At 46.8% G+C, this 24,186-nt stretch overlaps 1 protein-coding gene across 5 annotated transcripts in view; it reads left to right on the top strand.

Moving 5' to 3' along the window:
- The window catches only part of camta1a (calmodulin binding transcription activator 1a), a 276,505-nt gene that overhangs the window by 214,079 nt on the left and 38,240 nt on the right, over positions 1–24,186 (top strand). For all 5 annotated transcript variants that reach the window (XM_070968776.1, XM_070968777.1, XM_070968773.1 and 2 more), the window contains one exon: positions 2,542–2,613. In XM_070968776.1, coding sequence (XP_070824877.1) covers positions 2,542–2,613 — 72 coding nt within the window. The remainder of the gene's footprint in view (positions 1–2,541; positions 2,614–24,186) is intronic.

The following is a 24,186-nucleotide window of genomic DNA, read 5'->3' as shown; positions in this document are numbered from 1 at the left end:
TCAGTGTGGTTTTGTGCTTAAAGAACTCATTGTCAAATTTTGCGTGTGTGTGCGGGGGGGGAGTGTGGTGGGAGGGTGAGGGAGCACAAGCTTTGGTGTGCGTGCAAATGTGTTTGATGCCTACTGTATATCGGCACTGACAGGTGCAACAGTTGTGTTATGCTTTAAGCTGCTTGTTTGTCTGGCACGCTGCTTTGTGTGGTTGAGAAATGGAGTAAACAGAGGGAGAGCAAAGCAGCCTGGGGGCTAATTTATTCACTCCCCAGTCGCCCTAGTCACAGAGGCCTGTTGCACTGGCCCACCTGTCAATCCTGCCATAGCCTCATCCAACTGCACGCAGCCACACCACAGCCTGCTCTCAGCGGGCCAAGCGCTTTAGGCTAGAGTAGTATTAACCATGATATATCAATAAACTCTCTGTAATCAGAATTAACAAGACAGCAAGTTTATTTAGCACACATGCAGCATTAAAAACAAGCCATTTTCAGCGCGCAGTGAAAATGAATGCGGGGTTACGCGGTATGCATGTCAGCGTTGGTGCTGAGATTTAAAAGTTAAATATTGAATGGTGGCATTTCTGTTTGTAAGCACCTTCCACAGAAGTATTGCAACACATGACTGTAGTGAAATTCATAAGCACTTTAATGCCTTATTGCATCACAACTGCCTAATCCCTGAAAAGAGCACAAAGTATAGTTTATGACATAAATACTAGCAAAACTGCACAGCAGAAATGTGTGAGCTGCTAGCAGTTGTGGCTGACTGTAGTAATGTGATGTTCAATGCACTGTGGGAGTGGGAGGAAGTGTCTGTCTGTTGCCAGCGTGGAGTAATGGATGGCAGAGCTATGGGAGTGGGAGGAGGTATACATCCTATTTCAGACAGCTGTAATGGATGAGAGTACAGCGAAAAAATAAGAAAAGGAGGAAGTCTGCATGCCTTCACTATCTCCAACTCTCACGCGCACAGTTTGGTAGTATTGAAATCAGTTCACAATAGATGTGATTGGAACAATGGACCACCTGGAGAAACAGGCTGATCTGACTTTGCTTGTTTGTGAATTGGTCATAGGATGTGTGAATGTGTTGGTCGCACACACACGCACACAGCCACACACGCGTGTTTGTGCATCTGTGCGATGTGTTTGGGGTTTTTTTTTAGCTGGGTGATGCGTCTCTCACCATGTTCCCAGTCCATGTAGCTGTGCAGCGGTCCGCTTGTATAATTAATCAGACGGTTTGATGTTGGCAAATGAGTGTTTGTACAGACTGACTTCCTCTGCAGGCCCTGCTCTTTTTAACTAGGTTTTAGTTAAACAAGACGAGCACATAACACACTTCAAGGCAGCTATTTATCACATGGTCCTCCAAGCAGTGTGGCCCCTGCCCCTCCACCCTCCATCCCTCTTCCCCCACTCCTGTCCCCTTCCCTCCTGCCGAACAATTCGCATCTACGGTGCCCAAGGAAACCCACCTTAACTTATTGAACACACGACGACTGAATAATGAAGCATTGTCAGAGTGTGTGTGTGTGACTGTCTGTGCACGCACACACTCTGACTAACAGTGCATGTATCATCCCAGCTGTGATTTCTCCTGATTTCTAAACAAACAGTTATACCAAAGTGGATTGGAGTGAAGCTCAACCCTCCAGACCTGCTTGTTTGATTTATTGCTGTAAGAGCAAAGCATCCTGTCTTAAGAGCAATCCACCCCACCCTCACCTTTCACAAATATTGTATCGCACAAAATCACAGCCTGTTTCCTCACCGGTGAGGGCTGGGGGAGAGAATGCTGTAGAGTCTTGTTGTAAACAAGCAAAAGTAGGCTAGCCATCCCTCTGGGTCACCTGGGAGCCGGGGCCGTGGGTCTCCCAGAGAGGGATTGAGGAGAAGAGAGGACTGGAAGAGGATAAGCGCTGCTTTGCTCCTGTTCCTCGCTGAAACGGTGCTTCGCTGCGTTTGCCTCTGCAGCCGGCTGTTGAAAAATGTCTCCTGGCCCCTCTGTCCGATACCGGGAGGCGTTATCAGCCCTGCCTAGCTCTCTCCACGGTAACAAGCCCCCAGGCACAGTATTATCTGTTTACGATAAGGATATTAATAACGCTGTGCTTTAGTTATGTGCCAGGGTGCCCTGCGGGGTGGTGGGGGGAAAGGGAGGGGGAGGGGTGGAGTAAGGAGCACCTGAATCATCCTGTCAGGGGCTCTCTCCAAGCAGGACAGGATAAGAGTGGAAGAGAGGGAAGGAAAGGAAGGAAAGGAAGGAAGGAGTCATATGGCGATGCTGGGACGGTGCTGAGGTGTTCTCCCGTTAACCCCATCCACTTTCCCCTTCAAGCTTGGTTTCTGAGAACAATAGCATGACCATCTGTCAGCAGGTCCACGAGGGAGTTACCGTAAGGAGGGAAGAGGTCACGGGTTCAAAGGTCGCAGCTGTCCTGGTCAGCAGAGAGGTCAGCCTATTGTCTGTACTTTCCAAAAGTGTAATGTCCTTTCTTTCTGTCCCTCTTTCCCTCTTCCTCTTCTGTTTCACTTCCTTCCAGTGTTTGTATGGCTGCTACGTACACTCCTCCATCATCCCCACCTTCCACCGTAGGTGCTACTGGCTGCTCCAGGTAAGAACTCCTCTTCTCCTCCTCTACAGTTCACCACACTTTCCTTTCACTCTCGAACTCTCCCAGCCTATCCGCACAAACTAGAATGAGTTGCATGATATCAGTTTTCATTTAACCGAAGCATTTTCCTTTGACAGCCAGCAGGCAGACATCAACCTCTCCCCCCGCCGCCTCTCTCTCTCTCTCTCTCTCTCTCTCTCTCTCTCTTCTCTTTTCTCTCCCCAGCCTCCATTTCCCTTATCTTTCCCAGTCATTCTCTTTTCTGATGGCATTGCCCATACACGCCGTCCAGCAGGAGGACGGTATCTCAGTCTGCTAAAAGCTTTGCCATCTCCCCTGTCTAACAGCTGCAGTGATGGGCAGTAAAAGCATGATGGAAGACGTTCCCTGTACAGTATAGTGTGCTTACAGTGGGTCGTCAAGTCCGCAGGCTGAGAGTGGTTGTAAATAGTAGTCCTTTGATCACCTCCCCAATACATCTCATCATTCTCGTTTAGCATGGCAGCCATTATTGTTGGAAGGTACCAGATATGTGCAACCATTCACACACACAATTTTAAGGGAGCATAAAACAGAGAGAGAGAGAGAGAGAGTAGGGGTGCATGGAGCTGCTGCTATTTCTGTCTATCTATCTATCTATCTATCTATCTATCTATCTATCTATCTATCTATCTATCTATCTATCTATCTATCTATCTATCTATCTATCTATCTATCTATGTGGAATAAATACACTTTTGCTAAATTACCCCTAGTTCAGTTTTTCCAAGTTGTATTTTCTGAAGACGAGAATTGTCACAACATCCCTGCTGCACTGAATAGACCCAGAAGACAAATTCATTTGTAGTCTAACCAACCCCACTGACAACGTCTGTTAGCGAAAGAGGAGAGCGGACCGGTTGGGAAAAGACAAAAGGGAAAAACTGGCCTCAACAATGCTTAAATACTAATCAAAATAATTAGAGTGTTCCCACAGCAAACAAAAGCTTTCAAAGAACAACAGCTTATATCTGTCTGGCTCTGTCTGTTGGCTCTGTGTGTGTCACAGGCAGCAATAACAGCACCAGCAGATAAAAAGCGTGTCTCCTCCTGGTTCTCCTGAGTTCAGTCAGGAAAGCCACTCGGGTTACATTCACTTAAATATATTTTCCAAATGATGAGAGGTGCAGTGTATTATTAAAAACTCAATGAAAGCGAGAAAAACAGCGGGATAATTGCGTGTGGAATATAAATAACACAAGACGCAGTGATATACGTTTAGACCTGAGGGGTTTTCACAGGAAGCTCTTGTGCTGTTTGGCAATGCTGCCTGTTATCTTTGATCTGCTTCCATTTGCAAACTGTCAGGGAAATCTCGTGTCATTTTGTGGTCGTATTAGAAGCTCTTTTAAAGGATAGGTTCACATTTTTTCCAAGTCTATCTTAATATAATACTGACATTGCAATATGTACAGTGATACAGTTTCTGGCTGCCGTAATCATTCCTCTTGTCTGTAAATGGCTGAGAATAGATCCCTTCAGTGTAAGTGATGGTGGACAAATCCACATTTCTTGTTACATGCAAAAATGCATTCAGAATTTCTGTCACTCAAGTCGGTATCTTCCGAAGTTGCAGTCTTTCTGGGATGAAATTCCCTCTTTCCTTCCTTTATGTTTGCTTGCTGAGCTGCAGTGCAGGGATAGTAACACAAAGGCTCTAAATCTGGAAGACACCCACTTGATTTGACTAATTCAGACTTCTGAATCCTCATTTTAGCTTCATCTGAACTTCAAAATCCATTTTAGCACAGAAGGACGACTGTGGAATTTGTCTTCCATAACTTATTTTGGAGTTGAGAGGAAGAACATTTCAGCGGCTGATAACTCATTCAACGTACATTTGGGCATGAGGGCATTGTTTTCAGACACACTGTGAAAAATGTGAACCTACCCTTTGAGCCAAATTTAGGCCCAAAGGATCAGGAACGGAAGCAGCTGCAGGTAGAGTCAGGTCAAAGCTACGCCTGACAGATGCACAATAACACAACGACACATGCAGACATTCAGAAACATGAGGACACACTGCGCTGACGGTGATTAGCACAGAGAGCGGGGGCACACCGGGTCACTCGCTTTTAAAAACTGCAGCCTTCATCTTCCCTCGCGCCCTCTGCCACTTTCAGGATACAAGCGCACAAACACTCATCAAGCTTTGAGCAGTTCACTGACTCAACTTTTCTTGCCTGTTTCTATGGAGCATCAGCGAAGAACAACTGGTTATTTGAATCCTTGGCCCTCACGTCTCCTTTCCTCGCTCTGCTCAGCAGATCTCCTTCCATGACTCATGAGGCTCTGCTGTGCAGCAAACAGAGCCGCTCATTCAAAAAAGCGCCTCTGCCGCCCAACAAAAAACATTTATTTACAAGTATTTTCCTTGGCACTAAGCTGTCCTGGAGCCCCAGATTTACATCTCCTTTCAGGCAGTTTATTGCAGACCATCTGTGCTGACAGGGAACCACAATCAAGATGACACCAGAGGTAAAAGATTACACCACTTCAGTCCATATCTCGGCAGATGCAGATAGACCTTCAACACCTCTGTCTCTTCAAACCATTTTCAGTCAGACAACTGACAGTCAGCCCTGGTTACAACAGCCTCTCTCTCGTGCTCGCTCTCTCTTTTTCTACCTTTCTCCAGTCTCTGAGCCCTCTGTCCCTGACTCCCTGTGTACCATTTGCTGTGTCCATATGAGATTTGCAGGCAGTAGTCTGTCAACAGCAGAGCAGCAAGGAGACTGGAGCTCCCAGAGCGGCAACAGGGAAAGGTCACCAGTGAGTGAAAAATGTAAATATTCAGCCATCCAGCGGCCACAGTCACGGAGAGACAGGGATGAAAATAACTCCTATTACACAGTACCGACAGGGAGGGAACACAGAGGACAGAGAGGGTAGAGACAGACTGTGAATGAGAGAGCGAGTGAGATGGACACAACTTTTAAAAAGTTTGGTTAAAAAAATAGTGAAGGGAGAGCTGGAGAGAAAGATAGATTGAAAGATTTGAAGCAAAAAAAAAAAAAAGAAAAAAGAAAACATAACAGCAGAAGAGGGAGAAAGGGGACAGTGTGTGTATATATGTGTGTATTTTTGGATATGTGTGTGACAGTGCAAGAAAGCAAGAAACAGAAAGACAGAGTGAGGTTGTTGAAAGGTGTTTTAGGGATGGGGGGGGGGGTTAGCCTGTGGGTGTGTGCCTCTTTATCCACTCTTTATCCACTCTTTATTGAGTCAAAGCCTGGGTAATGAGACAGGGGACAGAAATGAAGACCTGCGAGGGGGGTCCTCTCTCACTCCATTCATTTTCTTTTGTTCTTTTCACCTCTTACTCTCAATCTGCTCATCCCCCGCCACGCTACCTCCACCTCTCTGTGGCATTAGACCACTTTAAAATGTCTGGCCCATCCCCGTAAATGGCTGAGACTGAAGAAAAGTACCACCGCAGTTATCTGGGGTTGCAAACAATGAATCTAAATTGCTGCTGAGACAGAGAGCTGCCCAGAGCGGACTGTGTGGTTTGTCACTCAAAAAAAGTTCCAGTTTCAGTGGTAGAAAATGGGGCTCTGTGCCATACCGTGGTATTTTCAACACTTCCAGCAGAAAACACGCAGGTTCCTAAGTCTTCACAAGCATCATAACAGTATGTATCCACTCTTAAAATGCTGTCAGCTCCAGCTGGAGTGTGCACAACCAGATACTTAAAGGCATACCTCGATGAGCTAGCAGTCTTTGCAGCCGTCATGATTCGTGCACACACAGAGGATCTGGCCCGTCCTGGTGGCACTGATTGATTCTATTGCTCCGTGTCCCCTTCTCTTGTTTAGTGCTAATCGAATGTAATTCCCTGCTTGCGCCTCTCCATCAAATCAGACAGTGGAGTTTGCGCTGGCCGGCGGGGGCACAGAGGTGGGGATAATTATGATATTAATACGGAGGGGGTCTGAGGGGAAACTTCATTTGTCCTGCTGCCTGCCACGAACACAGAGAGGGGTCAATAGCCTCTCCCGCTTTTTCTACTTTAAAGAGGAAGAGAGAGGGATGAGATAATGAAATGACTAGTAAGGCAGGAGGGAATGCTGACGACCTTGTTTCTTCACAGCTATCACTTTCTCCCTCTTACCTTCCTCAGCTTAGGCCACTGCGCTCTACTCTCTGTCTCACATGAATACATTATTAATATCACCATTCACTGCAGTTACATTTTTCTTATTACATTAGTCCTTCAGAATATAATGACTTTGGAACCACTTGAATTAGTGTTATGTAGTAAAATGAGTTGTCACTGTTGTCCCTGTGATCATTCCAGCACTATTAGACAGTATTTCAGCAATATTAATTTATGGAATAATTCAAAGGTTACTTAATTGGACAGGCAGAGTGATAACTCTGCCCGTTATCACAGTTATCACGGTGATGGCTCTACGATTAAAGCGAACCTTGAGCAGTGGAGGCTCTGCGGTGCTGTCCGCGGTGCTGAAACCTGCTCTCCTCTAAGCTTTCTATCGGTTCACCACATCAGAGCCATTTTTCAAACTTTTTTTTTTTTCTTATTTTTTATTTCTGGCTGTGTTGATTTCTCAGAAATCACCTAGCACCTTTGAGCTCACATCCGATTCACCTCTCATAACTAGCTCGACAATCTCCAAAGATCAATACAACTGGCCGGTGCTGTCAGCAGATTCTGTGCAGGGCCCAACACATGTACTCATGATGCCTCACGCCACCACGACACCAGTCAGGGCAGAGGCCTCTCTAGCTAATTGAATGGGAAAAGTTGAGTGGCTCCTTTGCTGCGGTGATCCGTCATAGGTCTGTGTGCAGGCAGGATACTGTAGCTACAGACCCAGAGCGGACATGCCTGCAGGCTAAAGGCAGACAGATGGATTCTTTATATCTGCCTGAGTCCTCTATTCATTCGGATCAGTTTAGTTGCTTCTGTGTGGAGCGCTGGGAGACAGGTGCCGGATTCACAGCGGCTCAGGTGATGTGTGATGACGGAGCAATGCTGTCAGGTCCAGATTCACATCAGATACGTCCAGAATATGCAAGGCTACATAATGAATATTTCACTGAGATAAATCATGGATGAGCCCGGGCACCGTTCTGTTGATTTCACTGAGAGGGTAGAGAGGCAGGAAAACCTGGGGAGGTTTTGACTGACTGTCTACAACCTCAGGGCAAATAGAGGCAGTAGAAATATAATTGCCTTTAGCCATGCAGGCTGTTGTTTGTATCAAATGGAAATGCACCTCTACAGAGTATGAGATCAGATTTATAGCATATGAATTTGACTCCACCACCTGACTGTTCAACTGAAGTCCTCAATGCTGGACAGGGAGGAGAGGGTGGCAGTATATGCAATATGAGTGTGTGTATGTCATTCAGCGTGTGCACATTCTTGCCTGTGTGTGTGTGTGTGTGTGTGTGTGTGTGTGTGTGTGTGTGTGTGTGTGTGTGTGTGTGTGTGTGTGTGTGTGTGTGTGTGTGTGTGTGTGTGTGTGTATCAGGCTTTGCCGTTGTTTCTGTGCTATGGCGGGAGACCATGGTGTTCTCAGCAGCATGCTGCTGCTGGCAGGCCCCCACTCTCTCTGCCATGAGGAGAACAGCTGCTTCACAAGCATGTCGGGGTGTGAGCCACGTCCCCGTGGCTCCCCTCATCTCCTTCGCTTCTCCTCCTCCTTGTGTGCAGTCACACAGATACAATGCATCTGACATTAACTCTCTCCATCCTCTCTACTTGTAAACGTTCAAATATGTCCCGCTGCCTGCTATCGCTTTCCTGAGCCCTCGGTTTCCACTCAGAAAATATAGAGTTAGTTCTAAGTTGGTGTCTGCCCAAAACAGCGACACTGGGGTTTCTGACCTCTAAACAAATTGAAGGTTACTCTGGTGCTTAATTAATGGCCCCTGCTGGAGCGCTCTCTCCCCATATGAAGAAACAGAGAAGTTGAGCTAAACCCCAGAGGCACACAGAGCCTCCTCTCCTCCTGGCAGACTGATCTGTTCCTCAGTGCCTGCGACCTTTTCTCTAGGCCCGTCGCCTGGCCCACCAGCACGGCCAATTATCACAAATCCCCCGCTGCATTTGTCTTGCCATTTTCACTCTGCGGCCAAAGATGCGTGCGTGGCCATAGACTCATGCAGCCTCCTAACCAGCCGGAGCCTAGACGGAGAAACAGAGGCCCACAACAGGTATGTGGTGCTTAAATAATTCAGTTATCCTGAAAGGTTAAGGCTCTGCCAGTAAGGCAAATTGACATTCATCTTGCTCCAGAGTCAGGCGCTCCGCTTTCAGCTGAAGCAGCCATCGACATGTTTACATTTTGTGACTTCCAAGATTGTTATTGACACCAATATTTTACATGTTATTCTACCGTTCCTGCTTTCTTTCCTCTGGCCAGCTCAAAGGAACACAGAGAGTTGGCTGGCTAAACGGAGCAGGAAACAAATGTCTAATTCCCTTGCTGATAATGTGAGCGTTGAGATTAAAATAGCTCTAAGAGTGTAAGCTTGCTGAAGAGTATTGCAACAAGCCATGATCCTGATTTGATATTACCCTCTGTGTTGTACTTCACAAGCTTTCTCCTCAGTAGCCTTTTGCTGCCTCTCCCATATTAGGCAACAAGAGAGTCCCTGTGCAAAGTGTCACCAGCAAGGCTTATTTGTGTTTACTAGAAAGCGGAGACAAATGGCTCCACACTAAGTCTGTTCTGTGCTGTGCCAATCTCTGTGTCCCCACTCATGTCAAGCTGCAGATCTGCCCGTGTCACTATGCAGGCTCAGGCGCGATGGCAGCAGTGTGCACACATCTCCCAGCATCCCAGAGAACACTGGTCACAGCTAATGACCAGAACTGTCCGATTTGTCCTGCCCTGATTACTCCTCTGAGCCCCAATTAGCCGTGGATGAGGGTTGACATCCCGACACGATCGCTTGGACGTGTCATAGAGGGAAAGATGAGACAGGGAAGGAAAGGATGGAGGTAAGGGGGAAGACACAGGAAGTGTGTGCTAAAGAGGGAGGAGAAGAGGAAAGAGGAGTCGGTCTGAAAGCCGTAGTAATGTAGGGCCAGAGTCATTCACTCTGCATTCAGTCAAATATTGATCTGAGTTCCTCCTCGACCAGCTACCACTCATCAACATACAAGCCAACAGCTCTGATTGCAATTTCTATAATTGGCAATTTTCATCGTGAAAATCTGTCTGTCTGAGGGGGTTAGCTGCATCTGCTCTGAGGCAGGCTGATTTCTCAGCGGGTTAACGATTAAGAGGCTAAGGACTGTTTTTGGAAAAGATGTAAGATAAAAATAAAGTATCAGGCCAGTGTGATAGAATCAATTTACTAGTCGAAGCAAATAGTGAAGATCTTGCAAGCCCCCAAGGTATTTTATTATGGATAAAAAGAATACGATTTGTTTCCCTAATTGTCAATAACAATCTCTGCTGTGAACATTGTTTTCACGTGTCTTCTCTGATATCCACTTCTTTCTTTTCCTTTCTCTCCTGCCTTTTGTTCTGACCCCAACCCCCAGCCCTGTCTTTATTTCTCTCTGCCACTGTGTCTCCCCAGGATTGCTGAGCTTTCTCCCCTCTGCAAGTTTTGAGAGAAAATCTCTTTTTTTTAAGGCTTGCTCTCTTTCTCTCTCAGTAGGGGGCAGTGGAAAAGTAACTACAAGGGCACATAAAGCCTTCAGAGTCAAACCAGACTTCTTTTAGTCTTTTTTGATCTGGATAGATGTCATATTGAACGCACATGCGCACACACCCTTCAATGGGATGGCTCTGCTCCCCCCGTCTCAAAACTCACCCACGCAAACCTGAGACGACACAGAGATTGAGAGGGGGAGGAGGGCGGAGGAGGAGGTGAGACAAAAAAAAAAAAAAAATGTGGAAGGGTAGGAGAGGAGGAATGGCAGGAGAGAAGGAAACAAGAGGTGGGAGGGGTGGAGGTGCTTGGAGAATGGGGGATTAGAGTTAGAAGATTAGAGGTAGAAGATGATATCATTTGGTAGAGATGAGCGGGAGCAAACGAGCAGTGCAAATCACCCGACGTTAACGAGCTGCCTCGTAAATTACTGCAGCCGAGTGTACGCTTGAAGCTGGATCTGGATAGGACCGCATAGTGCAAGGGAGACATAACGCTTGTCTTAATATTATTTACTTCCCCCTCCCAAATTTATATAGGTTGTCTCCCATAGCCCAATATTGGGCTCCTGTGGCAGTATCAGGGGATGTTTCCTTATAAATAGTGGGAGGTTTTAGTCAGCCTGTGCCCCCTGTGTGGCCCATCCTAACCCTCGTACAGTCTGCAATGGATAGACTCCCCTCCTCCGCACCTCGACATGGGAGAGCTCAACTGCAAAAAACAAAACAAAACAAATGAAAGTTGACTTCCTCAGTGACCACATTAACTCAGATTTGACAGGCTGTTCCTCATCTCCCTATGGCGTTTACAGCGTTTACTTCCTAATGCAGAAACTGCAGCAAAGCAGGAATATGAAGTACTTTAATTGAACTAAAATGTTGCTTTTCAGTGATTTTACTTTTGCTTAAATTCCTTAAACCGTTTAGACAAATCCAGCAAGGATTACAGCAGGTCAGTTGAAGTGAGCATGTGTACAAACCTGCATGTTTCAGACTGTTCTCCAGACGGGGGGGCCGCCCAAGAGAGAGCGAGAGAAGGCAGAGGCATTATATGGATGGCGGGGAGTTGAAGTCTCTCTCTTTTTGTGCTCTTAGGGGGAGAGAGAGGGTGGGGTAGAGGTGGAAATATACATTTCTATTTTAGCCAGAAGCCCAGCAGCAGGAGAATGACTTTCATTGGTTGGATTCTAAATATTACATGACTTCCTGATGGCAGTGCGCCGTCTGAGGCGCTGTCTGGCCTGGTATTAACCTGTCCGGATAAATCAGCCGTTTACCCAACTCTGTTCCTCTGTCCAAAGTGCCGTTTCCTCCCTTCTTACCTCATTTTCCCTCGGCTTCCCCTTTTTTTTCTGTCACCTGTTTCTCATGCACCGTTTCTGCCTCTGGACGGCTTGCTACGGTGCAGCCCACTTTGTGTGTGTGCAGTGTGTATATGTGGAGTTACTCTGTGGTCCTCTGCCAAGGCCCCTAACGTCATATGCAGCTTGGCAGGTGACAAATAGTTTTTTAATTGCTTGCACCAGGAAAATCATTAGTCTCTTCCCTTTCCTTGGTGGGACCAGGCAGGACGTGTGCGCAATAATAATAGCCTGAGTCCCGTTTCCCGCTTCCCGCCTGCTATTTTTAGAACAGGTATTTTAAGGGCCCTCGCTGTGTATGGCTATGTCTGCGTGTAAATATATATGTGTGTGTTTGTGCATGTGTACGTGCAAGTGTGTGGGGCTCCGCTGTAAGGGTGGGCTAAATGGTCCAGAGGTGCTTTTCCTTGCTTGTGACGGAGGAGAGAGTGTGTTTGTCAACCCTGTTCCTGCCTCATGAGAGTTTTTCTCATTGCTGTTGCTATTCCCCAGCCCCTGGGAGCCTGCTGTTTGTCTCTGTGTACGTGTGCTTTCGTGTGTGTGTGTGTGTGTGTGTGTGTGTGTGTGTGTGTGTGTGTGTGTGTGTGTGTACCTCTGTGTCTGGCAGGCTCTGGCCTAGGCCATTGTGCTATAGTGCATTACTGTAGCAATCCACCGACACAGCGGCCAGCCAGATGAAGCCGTCCAGTTTATGGAGCAACCTGCAAACTCCAGCTGCTTTTGGTTGGGATTGTGCTTAGTGGTGAGATATAGTATTGATTTTCTCTCCTCGGTGCCCTTGCCATCCCTGCGTAGATATGCACCAGTGCTCAACATCCATTCACTGAGAGGGGGGAGAGGGGTGGGAGAGAGCAGAGGATGATGTTTATGTGACGATACTGACCCCATTCGTTCGCATGGAAAAGGCGTGGAACGTGAGGCGGCTAGACGTCAGAGGGGAATTGAGTTTGCGAGGCTCAGATTGCAAGATGAACCCTGAATTTGATTTCTGTGTTATACAAGCATTTGTTATTAGATGTCTGGTTGTCTGAGGGTGTTTGTGTGTCTGCATCCTTGTATGGGTCTATTACAAGTGTGGGTTTGTGTGGATTTATGAGTGTACATACAAGGGTGGTTGTGCGCATGTGTGTTAGCAAGCAATTTGGATCTGTGCTGTTGATGTTTGCCTGCGTTCTCGTTCCTGTTTTTTTTTTTTTTTTTTTTTTTTTGCCCTTGGTTTGAGTCCCAGCGGGAAGCCATGTTCAGTACTGTTCCAAAGCCGTTCAGATCCCTCTCTCCCTCCACTCCCAGCCCTCCCTCCCGCCATCCTTTCCTCTAACAACATGCTAAAATCAAATACACGGTCAGTCATTATTTGAATCATTTTCGTGAAACCCCCCAGCCGTACTGCAGCGGTTAATGTAAGCGCCTCATTACGCGAAATCTTTCATACATAAATGATATAACTTAAAAATCTTATTAAGTATTGTATAAAAATATTAGTGTGTGACCTTTCTGTGAATTTAAAGTCTGGTGCTTATAAAATGTTTAAGCAATGAAAACTGAATCGAACCTTCAAGACTGTGTTAATAATACCTTCAGGTGTGCAGTACGTCAAACATCACAGGACCAGTAACCACAGTTCTCTGTCTCTCTCACACACACACACACACACACACAGACACGCACACACACACACAGCTGTGTTTCCATAATTTTTGGGGACATTAGATAGACTTACATTCATTTCCTTGACAGTCTTCACCCTAAAATGTGATGATTTACATTACGGGGTATTGCCTTTTGTCCCCATAAGGAAGGTGAGTCCCCACAATTTGACTGTGTAAACAGTCGTATGTCCCCACAACATGAGTAACACACATCCACACACACTGTCATTACAATTATTTATTAAGAGGCCTTAAAAGACGTACATTATATAAAGTATCAACAATATTCTTCGCACTCTTTCTGCTCTTTCTTCAGTCCTCTTTTCCTTTTTCCGGCGCAGTGACCCTCCAGCTAACATGGTTTTCTTTTCATGTCTGACATAATGCATGATTTGTACTGACTGAATTAATTCAAGTCTCTCCTCCTGTAGGTGAGTTGATATCAAGACTATACATAGCGTATTGTCAGGGAGCCATTGTCTAACATGTTTGCTTTACCTGGAAATACCCCTAGAAATATAGTGAAATTATTTCACTGTGTTTCAGGTTTATTTGGGAAAAAAATACAAAAAAATGTCTTTTTATTGTCCACTGTATAGCCTGGCATGTACACGTTAATATTTTGCAGCTTCTACCAATAACTAAAGTGATTCAAAGTGAAAGTGACTAGCCCATAAAGAGATTATAAAAATCTCTCTCGTTTGGTGGCCCACATCAGAAGTGTCACAAATTTAGGGGGCAGCAAGCCAAACAGCTGAAAGCCACAACTCTGTATATGTACGTGTGCGTGTATAATCTGGCTGTGTTATCCAAGCTAAGCAGCCCTATCCTGGCAGTGGTGAGACTGGGGAGACCCCGTCTCTTTCCAGATTCATCTCTCCAGCTTTGTTTGACTAAGTAGTGCCATGGTGTTGGTGTTGGAGAGGGCTGGCGTGGCAACAGCAGCAGCAGTGCAGCGTATGCGTGGGTTGCCTGAGCCAGTGGGGCTTGGCACAGAAAGGCAGCATATGTTCATGGCCAGCTTCCTTCCTCCTCTCCCATCTTTCTCTCTCTCTCTCTCTCTCTCTCTCTCTCTCTCATCTCTTCTGTCTCTCTCTTGCAAGCTCGCTCTTGATAACCCTCATCTTTTCCTCCCTCAGTTTTCTCTCCACTTCTTTTGGCTTTTCGTGTCCTGGTGTCACCTGTGGGAGGCAGCACGGTGCAAAGATCAAAGAGCGCCGGGGATCCCAGCATCCCCCAAGGACAGCCCACCATGTCTCGCTAATGCCATTTCCCCGTCTTCTAACAAAGACGCGCACATACTCTCCTCTTTGTCATTTTGTCATCTGGCATACGATCAGAGAATATGTGGTGCAGCAGGTGATAAGTTGTGGCTGTGCGGTGGCTCCCTGCCTCATTTTTGATGCCTTTCCAAGGGTTGGTCACCAGCACCTTGGCCTGTCTCTGCCCTACATAAACACTGGCTATTATCCAAGCAGATCAGAACCAACCATTTCTGAATACTAGCGACTAACTGGTAGATATGGACTACCATTCTGCTGCCTAGTAAAGGGTTAACTCTGTCCCAGTTAGCCCCAACCAGCTGTTTCAGCCTTTCACACCTTCTCTCCTGCTGCCTGCTCTCCTCCCTGCCTCTTGGACCAGTAAATGAACACTCATTTGCAAGTTAGATAAATCCTTTGAATGTATTATTGATGCAAACAAATTAGCCTGTGGGCCCCAGACAATACCTAATGGAGCCTTGGCTTATGGGTGAGGTGGTTTCCAGCGAGGGCACTGTCGGTGTTCCAGGATTGATGCCTGCTCTTCTGCCCCGTAATTATTTCTCCTACAAATTATTCAGCTGTTCTGATGCAGTTTGGGGTTTAAAGCAGTGCTACTTATTGCTGCCTATGTGATTCCAGGCCTCAATCTAGCCACATTCATTAGTTTATTAAAGAAAAAAAAAAGACATGGGCAATTAGATAACTGGGATAAAGCCACCAAAATGAGGGGCTGTGTTATTATTCAAGTTTATGCATGCTGCTCATAATTCACTGGGGTTTATGTTGGTGTTGCTTTTTCAAGGATATTGTCTTATCTTGTTGTACACAGACACATGCACACATTTTAACAGCCTTGTATAAGCCTGTTCGCGTATTTACAGAGACTCAAACCGACTCCCTTTCACAAATATGCTTAGAAACACTGGCAGAGCGTGTGTGGCTAACGCGCACAAAGGTGTGGACACATATGGACGCATACGCACACAAACATGCACACACACGCGCGTAGAGAATACACAAGTGTGTGTTATAATGCTTGGGGATAGCATAGCAGAGGGAGAGGTTGTAAAACCATGAGAGGAAAAAGTGAGAGAGGAGATGAGAGAAAGAGGACTACCACACTGTCCTCAGTGATTAGCACCCAGTATTGATCAGAGGAGGGAGGGGATGGCAGGCTGAGAGGGGGAGGGAAAGAACAGGCCCCGGGGCTTGGGCCCCAACTCTCTGGTGGCCTCTGCTCCGTTCCTTTCCTACAAGCTGGCCAGAGCCGTCGGGGGACACATCAAAGGGTCTTATCCTTCCATCCGTCCCATATGCGTGCACACAAATGCACATATTAATGCGCGCACACACATTCCTCTGGCCTTTGAAAAACGCTCTATTTGATGACATCATTTCCCCTTTTGTTCCGCTGTTAGACATCGTAAATCAAAGCTGATATGTTATCGCCGTGGCGTTAAAGAGAGCCATGGCCTCCTAATCTTCCATGAAGTCTGATTTTGATGGTGTGCAGTGCTATGGGCTAGCAGTTACCTCGGCCCGTGTGTCACCGTCCTTCACATGAACACTTCATATAGGATCCCTTCCCTCACACCCATCCAACCTACAGTCGATCCTATAAATTTTACATCGTGGTCAAGCAAGAGGCCTGAATGTACCTGCTGTTTTCCGATAGCGACATTAGGTGTGCCCTGCCTTTCAAACATCACACAACAAGCACTACAGTCAAGAGCTGCGAGTCTCGAGCATCAAACGGATCAAACGCAGACACATACGAACTCACACAGCATCAATCAGCTGGTCATGATGGTGCGTCCGTATTCTCCCCCCCAGTATTCAGCGTGTGTTGAGGAAGCACTCATTACTCTATGCTCTCTCAGGGCCAGACCTGTGTTAATGCATTTTCTCCTCTTACTCTCCTTTCCTCTCAGCCTCTGCTCCCTCTGCCTGCTTTTCAGCTGACTCTGGGCTTTGGAAATCTTATTTGCCTTTCAATCCAGATCAATCTCCATCTTATCTACAGCTCCTGAATCATAAACATTTCATAGCCTCAACACTGACACTGACAGACATGAGGGTTTGCTGTAAAAGTGTCTGTGGAGGCTAGCTGATGCTGGACTTCACTCGGTCTGAGGAAAATGTCGGGAACGTCACCCCGTTGAACCCCCCCATCCTGCACAGCTGTGTCTCAGCAAGAGACACGTACAGTGTTGCATGCGTTTGTGTGTGCGTCCGCATGTGTGCACGCATATATAAAGTATGTGCCTGGTTTTGTCTGTGTGCATGTGTGTGATGTATTATTCATAAGAAGAAGCATTCATCTCAGTGAGACACCTTCAACAATTTGGAGACGTGGTGTGCTTAACGGCTTAATGTAGTTGCTGCAATTTGGCTCTCCTCTGGCTGATTAACACCGGCACTCCAGTCCTCACTGTGCTTTGCCTCACGAAGGATTAGGTGCTATAAGAAACATGGCTTCCCAGGGAGTTGATGAATATTTCCCCAAATTTACCTGACATTTTCTGATTCGAGCGTCTTTCAAAATACCCACTCCTATTCAATTTCTGTCTCACCATTTAGTCTCTATCTGAGGGAGCTCAAAAGAGGTGAAAACAAACCATTTTCAAGGCAAAGCAAGAATGACCTTGGATTGCAAAACATGAAAACCGTCCAACTGTGTCCCCATGTGTTTAAACTGAGGACACAGACTTTCGTTTTTTCTCCTTTTCCTTTGTCTCTACTTGTCCCCACCTACATTTCTGCAAAACAGCAGGTCAAACTTTTACTGTGTGTGTGTATGTGAGTGCTGCCAACAGTAGAGCAGTCAGCAAAGTGCCACCTCAGCACCTGTGCTTTAATGATTAATACCATATTGATGGTCTCAATTAATTTCCTATTACACCACCAGAAGGCTGCGGTCGCTCTGTCTCTGTCATGGCCCTGCGCTTGTTTTGGGAAGCCTCCTTTGTGGCAGCTGCTGGATGGAGATAGTATGCTTCTCACTACTTCGCACACACAATTTTTACAGGCAGATGTACCAAGCGTGCACACACACACACTCGATCACACACACACACTAGTATCTTACGGAAACACACACGCTCACTATTACACGCTGCTTTGCTCCTCGCATTTCACCCACTCGCACGCAGATAAACAAATAAAATGTAACTCTGTCCTTTTGTTGGATCACTTTTAAAGGGGACTTGCTGTGTTTTAGTTACAGTGTTAAGCAATGATCAGAAAGCCGTTTCGAGCCCCAGAGATTCAGCTACGCCTCTTTGTACGGTGCTCTGCAGCAATTTTACAAACCACTACTCTCACCTGATTGTGTGCCTTTGGTGTAGCTCATCCCCCTGTGTTTTGCATTCGAACCTGGTGTGGTACACAGCACTGCGTTTCAGGACGTTGTCTAAAGCCTGTGCTTTGGTTTTTGAATAATCCCCTCCCCTGCAGTGCTGCTACATATTTGTAACACTGTTTAAGATACTGACTTATTCCCGTGATGATCTCTCTCTGAGCTGTGATTTGGTAACACATTCCCATGACCTTAACTGCCTGTGGACCTGCTCCACGGATCAACTCACAGTCAACACTGCCCCTGTGGAGAGGCTGGGGAAATGCTTGTGTTTGTCGATCAGATTGGCAGACTTCTGATGGCGCCTCTTGTCTTTCTCCCTTCATTACCTTTTCATATCCCATTCACGACTTCTTATCTCTGACCACTCTGTTCTTCACCCCATAAACCTCTCTATCTCTCTTTAATATGCACTGTTAATCTCAACCTCATTCTTTTATTCTGTCTCTCTCACACACACACACGCATTCACACACTGTCTTTATTTTTCATTTTTCATGTGGACCCAATACACACCATTGGTTGCTAGGAAACCATTTGAGCATTTTTTTTTTTTTTCCCAGGGGCAGACGTTTGATTACCCATTTGTATGGTGTGTATGTGTGTGCATGTGTGCATGTGTGTGTGTGTGTAGAGGCCAGTGTGTGTGCGTCTCCAGAGAGAGGTCTTGCCAAGCTGAGCTCTGGGGCTGCTCCAGTATCCAGCCCAGTAATAATAATGAGCCCCTCACCATGCTTGACAGAGCACACAGGCTCAGCAGTCCTGTGGCCATTGCTGTTGTCACTGTGTGTAAGTCTCTTGATGCACAAGTAGTGTGAGTACATATCTATATGTGCATATATGTGAATTTATGCTCTACTAGTTTGTGCTTGACTGGGTCTTCTTTCTGTTACAACCTCAACAGTTGTTGTTGTTGATGCTGAAAACCTGTGTTATCTATTGTTGTTCAGTGGGCCATTGCAGAAGAAGATAGTAGCCAGGTTGGACTGTCTTGCTGCTGGACACACATCAGTCCTCCTTGTGACTCCCTGTTTAGAAATGCACCGGCACATCTTTCTCCCCCGGCTGCTCCTGTGAAGTCCTGATTCGCTCACAGACACGGGCAGAGGCACATAAATAGCACGCCTTGTCGACTGGCACGGGGAGAAAGACGACGCGCACAAACAAATCAGACTCAGCACTGATATGAAAGGGGGCGAGAGCATAAGAGAGGGAGTAGAGAGAGATGGCATTAGCTGTGTTTTCCTCCTCCAAATGAATTGCACTATGCCCTAGGAGGAAGAGATGACAATGAGAGAGCAAGCAAGTGGAAAAGACTCGGAGAAAGCCAGAGGTTGAGAGGTTATTTTGAGGCGGGAACAAAAGAAAAGAACCATGAGAGAGAGCACACGGTTAAATCCTCCCCGTGTCAGAGAGATCTCAGTGACTTCCTCTCCCGCCTTTTATTCCAGTGTGACTCGGTGTCACCTGGATGGCCACTGAATATTAGGATCAGTGCCATGGGCTCAGCCAGGGCCATTATGGCAGCCGGATGGGCTCCTGATGGCCTTTTCCCAGCTTGCCCCTGGGCAGTGGCCTCTCACTTGGGACCACTACAACTAATGGAGAGGGTAGTGTGCTCTGTAAGGGCCTTAGGAAGAATAAGTAGGCTGTAAACTGTGGGTTGAGTTGTGGCGGCTAAAGGGGCTTCAATGCCTCACTGCCCGGCTTACTGCCTGACTTACTGCCTGCCTGCTTGGCATCCACAATGCTCTTCCATATTCAGGCTGGGAATACTGGCCTTTTGCACTTTTATTGTAATGCATGCAGATGCTTGGCACAGCAACAAACACGCTCCACCTTTAACTGTGGTGCACTGCACAAATAAAATATTTCAAAGCAGGGAGGAGCCACACACAAAAATAGAGGAGCACTCTCGTGCATATTCACTCACAGACATGTAGAAATGCGAAATGCACTCACATATGCACAATTACACACACAAGTGCGCAAAACACGTGCACACACGCACACACTTATATACACAGACTTGCATTCCCCCACCCAGAGTGAAGTAGTTCTGCCCCTCTAAGCTGAGTTATTTAAAGCCCCGCTCTCAACTCCATCGGAGTGATTATGTGCTACTGAATTAAACATCACAGGCCTCAGCCCCTGGCTTCCTCTGAAACACGCTCAAACATGCTGGCCTCTTCCTGTTCCTCAAAAGTTCCAAGTTCTGCCTTTCATATCTCCCAGCCAGTACACTAGGTAGTGGAGGTAAAGAGGTGGAGTATGAATCTTCCCTAAATCAGGATCTCCTGCTGTGCCTCCCACTCTGCCATCTCTCTCACAGACCTTGGACAGAGGCAATCGAGGCAATTCATATTAAGAAACCCTCTGTAAACTGGCTCTTACCCCTGGATCGGTACCCACCCCGGGCAGCGTTTTAGCCTGGCACTCAAGCAGTGTTGTAGTTGGTGGAGAGCCGGGTGCAGTAGAGGGTGAACTGTAGCAGTTAAGTTGAGCGTTGACTCCAGACACCCCAATTAGGGTGTCTGTATTCTAAACTGGGAACATTTAAACAAAGAGTTTGTCATAGAGGACCCGAAGAGAGAGGGGGGAAAACAAGTTCAGATAGGGGATTGCTCTGCTACCTAGACAGGAGCTTCAGGCTGTTTGCTGCCTTTTTGGGAGGGTTTGACGTGAGATTTTGTTTACCTCAGTGTGTGTGTGTTTGTATGTGTGTCTGTGTGTGCTCATGCACTGCATGTGTGTCTGTGCTTCTGTGTGTCTGCACGAGGCATGGCACCAGCCAGCCACCCCCACATTCCAAAACACACCCGTTGGCAGTGAGCGATAAAGGTTCCAAACAAAAGGAAGAAGTCTTGTGCCTTGTGGAGGTGAACTTACAGCACCACAGAGGCAGTTGACCTTGAAATGAGCAGTGGTGTTTGGGGACAGGCGGGGGAGGTCGGTGTTTAAGAGTGCAACCTCAGTGCCAGAGGCCAGGAGGCTGCCTAATGACTGGCACCCCATGCCATCCATCACCATGCCACTGCCAGGGCAACTGCCCTCACACAGCTGAGAGAGCAGGGCCTTAATAACCCCTCACACCCATTCAGCGGAGCAGAGCACAGGACATGAAGCGCATGCATATACCACATGGGCGTTCCTTTTTGCACATACAACTGCACAGACATATGCGAAGATGCACACCACCAATTCTAATACTCTCTGCAAGCACAGACAGCATGAATATGCAGTCAAAATAGCAGATGCACTCAGACTCACACTCTCAGCTCATTGCACTCATTCTGCATGCATACTGATGTGCGTAGGCCAGCCAACATACAGAAATCTGCCTCTAGACAGTCATTCACATGCTATTTATGATTTAATGTAGGCAGATGCAAAAAACATAAAGGCACAGATACATCCACAATCACAAATAAGGCAACACATGCACCTCCCCTCTGTATTTATACCTTGTTGCTGAATGTTTGCGACAAAACAATTGACTGCTCCTGCTTTCATGATATTTGGTGTTGAAATGGATATCCCTGTAGCCTGCTAGTTCAATTCTCCCATGAAGAACTGTCTCATTTCTTTCCTCCTTTGTTTGTTTTCCTCATTCCTTCCTCGGAGTAAAAGTGGAAAAGGGGGCTTTTCCCATACCTGCGCCCCTGTCTGCTCCGCTCTCTCCTTCAGTATGACAGGCTTTGAAGCCCCCATTCCTCCTCGGTGTGGGTTATTTTATCAGAGAGGAACACGGTTTCCCCCTGCACTCCCAGGCTCATCCACGTTGCATGAAGCATCCCCTCTCAATTAAGATCCTTTCATGTTAATGGTGTTTTTATCGCTCCTGTGCACAGGTTGTGAAAGCGAGGCCTGCTATGGTGGAGTACAACCATGGAGCAGAGCTGCCTGACAATATAAGAGCTGTTACTCTCATTCTTCTTTCTGTCTCCTTCTCACTGTCTTTCCATGTATCTCTATCTGGAACTCTGTCTCTCTCCCTTGCTCTCTGTCTCTTAATGAGCTATGGTGGGCTGCTGCAGTAGCGGGTACATGGAGGTGTTCCAAGAGGGTGGCAGATTTGTGGCAGGGTCACACAGACTTAATGAGACCAGCAGACACATAACTTGACCACCCATACTAGATTCCACCAGTAGTTGTAGTGCTTTATACTGAAGTCTCAGTTAGTTATGTCTCACTTGCGGCTCAACATGCACATTCACTACCTCACATTCGGCACAAAGTAGAAGGTCATTGTATCTGTCTCTGCCGACATCTAACTCCGTCTGTGTCCTCAGCTCCATTAGCGAATGTTTCTCTCCCTCCTTGTCTTTTGGAGTAGAACAGGGTGTATGACTTCAGGATGAGGTAGGCAGTTACTGAGAGATCGTAGGAGCACTGGCTGCCTCTAAGTGCGTGGGTGCCAGAGAAACCTGTTGCCTGGCTACAACAGCACCTTTATCCTCCGGTTGCGATGGCGATGTCCTGCGTATCGCATATGCATGTGTGTGCAAAGGGTTGGCGCACCAACTTTTTTGTGTTTGTCTCGTGCGCTGGCGTCTTAGACTGGGATTGCGTGCGTGCGCGTGGCTGTGTGTTCTTTCTTAAGTGCGTGCAGGCCTTTGTTTGCTGATGTAGTTGCGCGCGTTTGTGAGTGAGAGAGTGGTGGAAGGAGGGGCAGGAAGGCGCTCCACCACCCACTCAGCAGGCCTTCCGCCCCCATGGCTGACTCCCCAAGACTCTGCTAGTAATTATCTCAACATCTATCCATCTGTTCTAGGGAGGCGCAGAAAACATTAACGCAACACAGCAACATCAAAATGCTGGCTGGAGACACGTTACATTTTACACATACACGACACGTTCATGCTTAAAGATACTTTAACAGGTCGGAAAACGCGTACAAATATTGCCAACAGGCTGACATGTATTAATTTATAGGCTCAAGCTCGCATGCACACACAGTAGCATGCAAAAACTTCACATCCTTACCCACATGCACATCGTAGGCTCCTACAACTGCATCCCAGTCTTCCCTTCCACTGCGGAAGTGAGGCTGGAAAGCTGCCCTGAGACCCGCATGGGGAACAAGAGAAAAAACAACCAAAAGACTACATTACACAATTAATCAATAAGTTAATGAGATCTCATTTTCTCTGGAAAATGGTATCCAGGCAAAAAGTTCCCCCTCAGCCTTTTTCCCCCTACTCCTGGAGAACCGACTCCCGATATTACACTGTGGAAAAAGAAAGCAGCCAGCAGGAAATTAAATTAAATTACCATCCTGATAGATTTATGTTATGCCTTACATTTTCATTGTGTTGTTTTCCTCTCAGAGTGGAGGTAGGCCTGAGTTGGGAGAGAACTGTTAAATATGTTGTAAAGTAAGGAGTGAGGAAGAGGGAAAACAAGACCGGGCGAAGAGATGGAGGGACTGATAGCAGATTCCGAATAGTAAAGCACGGTGACACAGATTACTTGTGTTTGGATGAGCTGTACGGCCGCCATGTGATCTCTTCTTTTGTGTGAAGTTTGTGTTTGTGTGTGTGCGGGCATGCTTGTGTGACTATGTGTGAAAAGGTAGGAAACAGCTGAAAGTGTGGGTGTCGGAAGGAGGAGAGTGTGTGTATTGATGTATGTGACTGTGCACAGCTAACCTTTGTGTGTCTTATGAGTATGTGTGTGTCTATTACAGTATTCTAATGACTTTGTCCTTGCTCAGTTTGTGTGTGCGTCTGTGTGTGTGTGTGTGTGTGTCTGTGCTTGTGTGTTTGTGCACCCTAATGCATGAGCCGTGTGTCTATGCATTTTCGCTCCCGCCCACGCCCGTGCATCCACATACGGTTCTGTATGCTCAGAATTGAATGAAGCTGTCTACATTTGACGCTCTCATTCCAAGTAAAGATTGAGAGCAACTCTTCCTTATTGACACAGCTGGCGGTGCCATCTGGGGGCATCACACACCACCCTGTGCCATTTCCATCCAAACAGGGCAGCAGTCGTCGTGTAGTGTCCATACCAATGACAGGGGACAAGGAAAGCGACGTCCAGCTCCAGCTCCAGGTGGAAGTGGTGGAGCTGGACGTCATCTGTCCTCCCAAAGCTGTTTTACATGTGACTTGTTGCTGCTCCACTTCTGGAGCTGTGACTGTCCAGACGTGATTGTTGTTTATGCATTTGGGATGCTTTTGTTTCAAGGTAGTAATTGTTTCTTTGGATCTGTGCGGCCCCAACCCCACCCCTGTCTGATGAAAGGGGAACAGGAGAGAG

Source organism: Chaetodon trifascialis, chromosome 8, assembly GCF_039877785.1.
Source record: "Chaetodon trifascialis isolate fChaTrf1 chromosome 8, fChaTrf1.hap1, whole genome shotgun sequence".
NCBI classification, from domain to species: Eukaryota; Metazoa; Chordata; class Actinopteri; order Chaetodontiformes; family Chaetodontidae; genus Chaetodon; species Chaetodon trifascialis.
The sequence above is the reverse complement of the archived record's forward strand: the minus strand, read 5'-3'. Positions and strand labels throughout refer to the sequence as shown.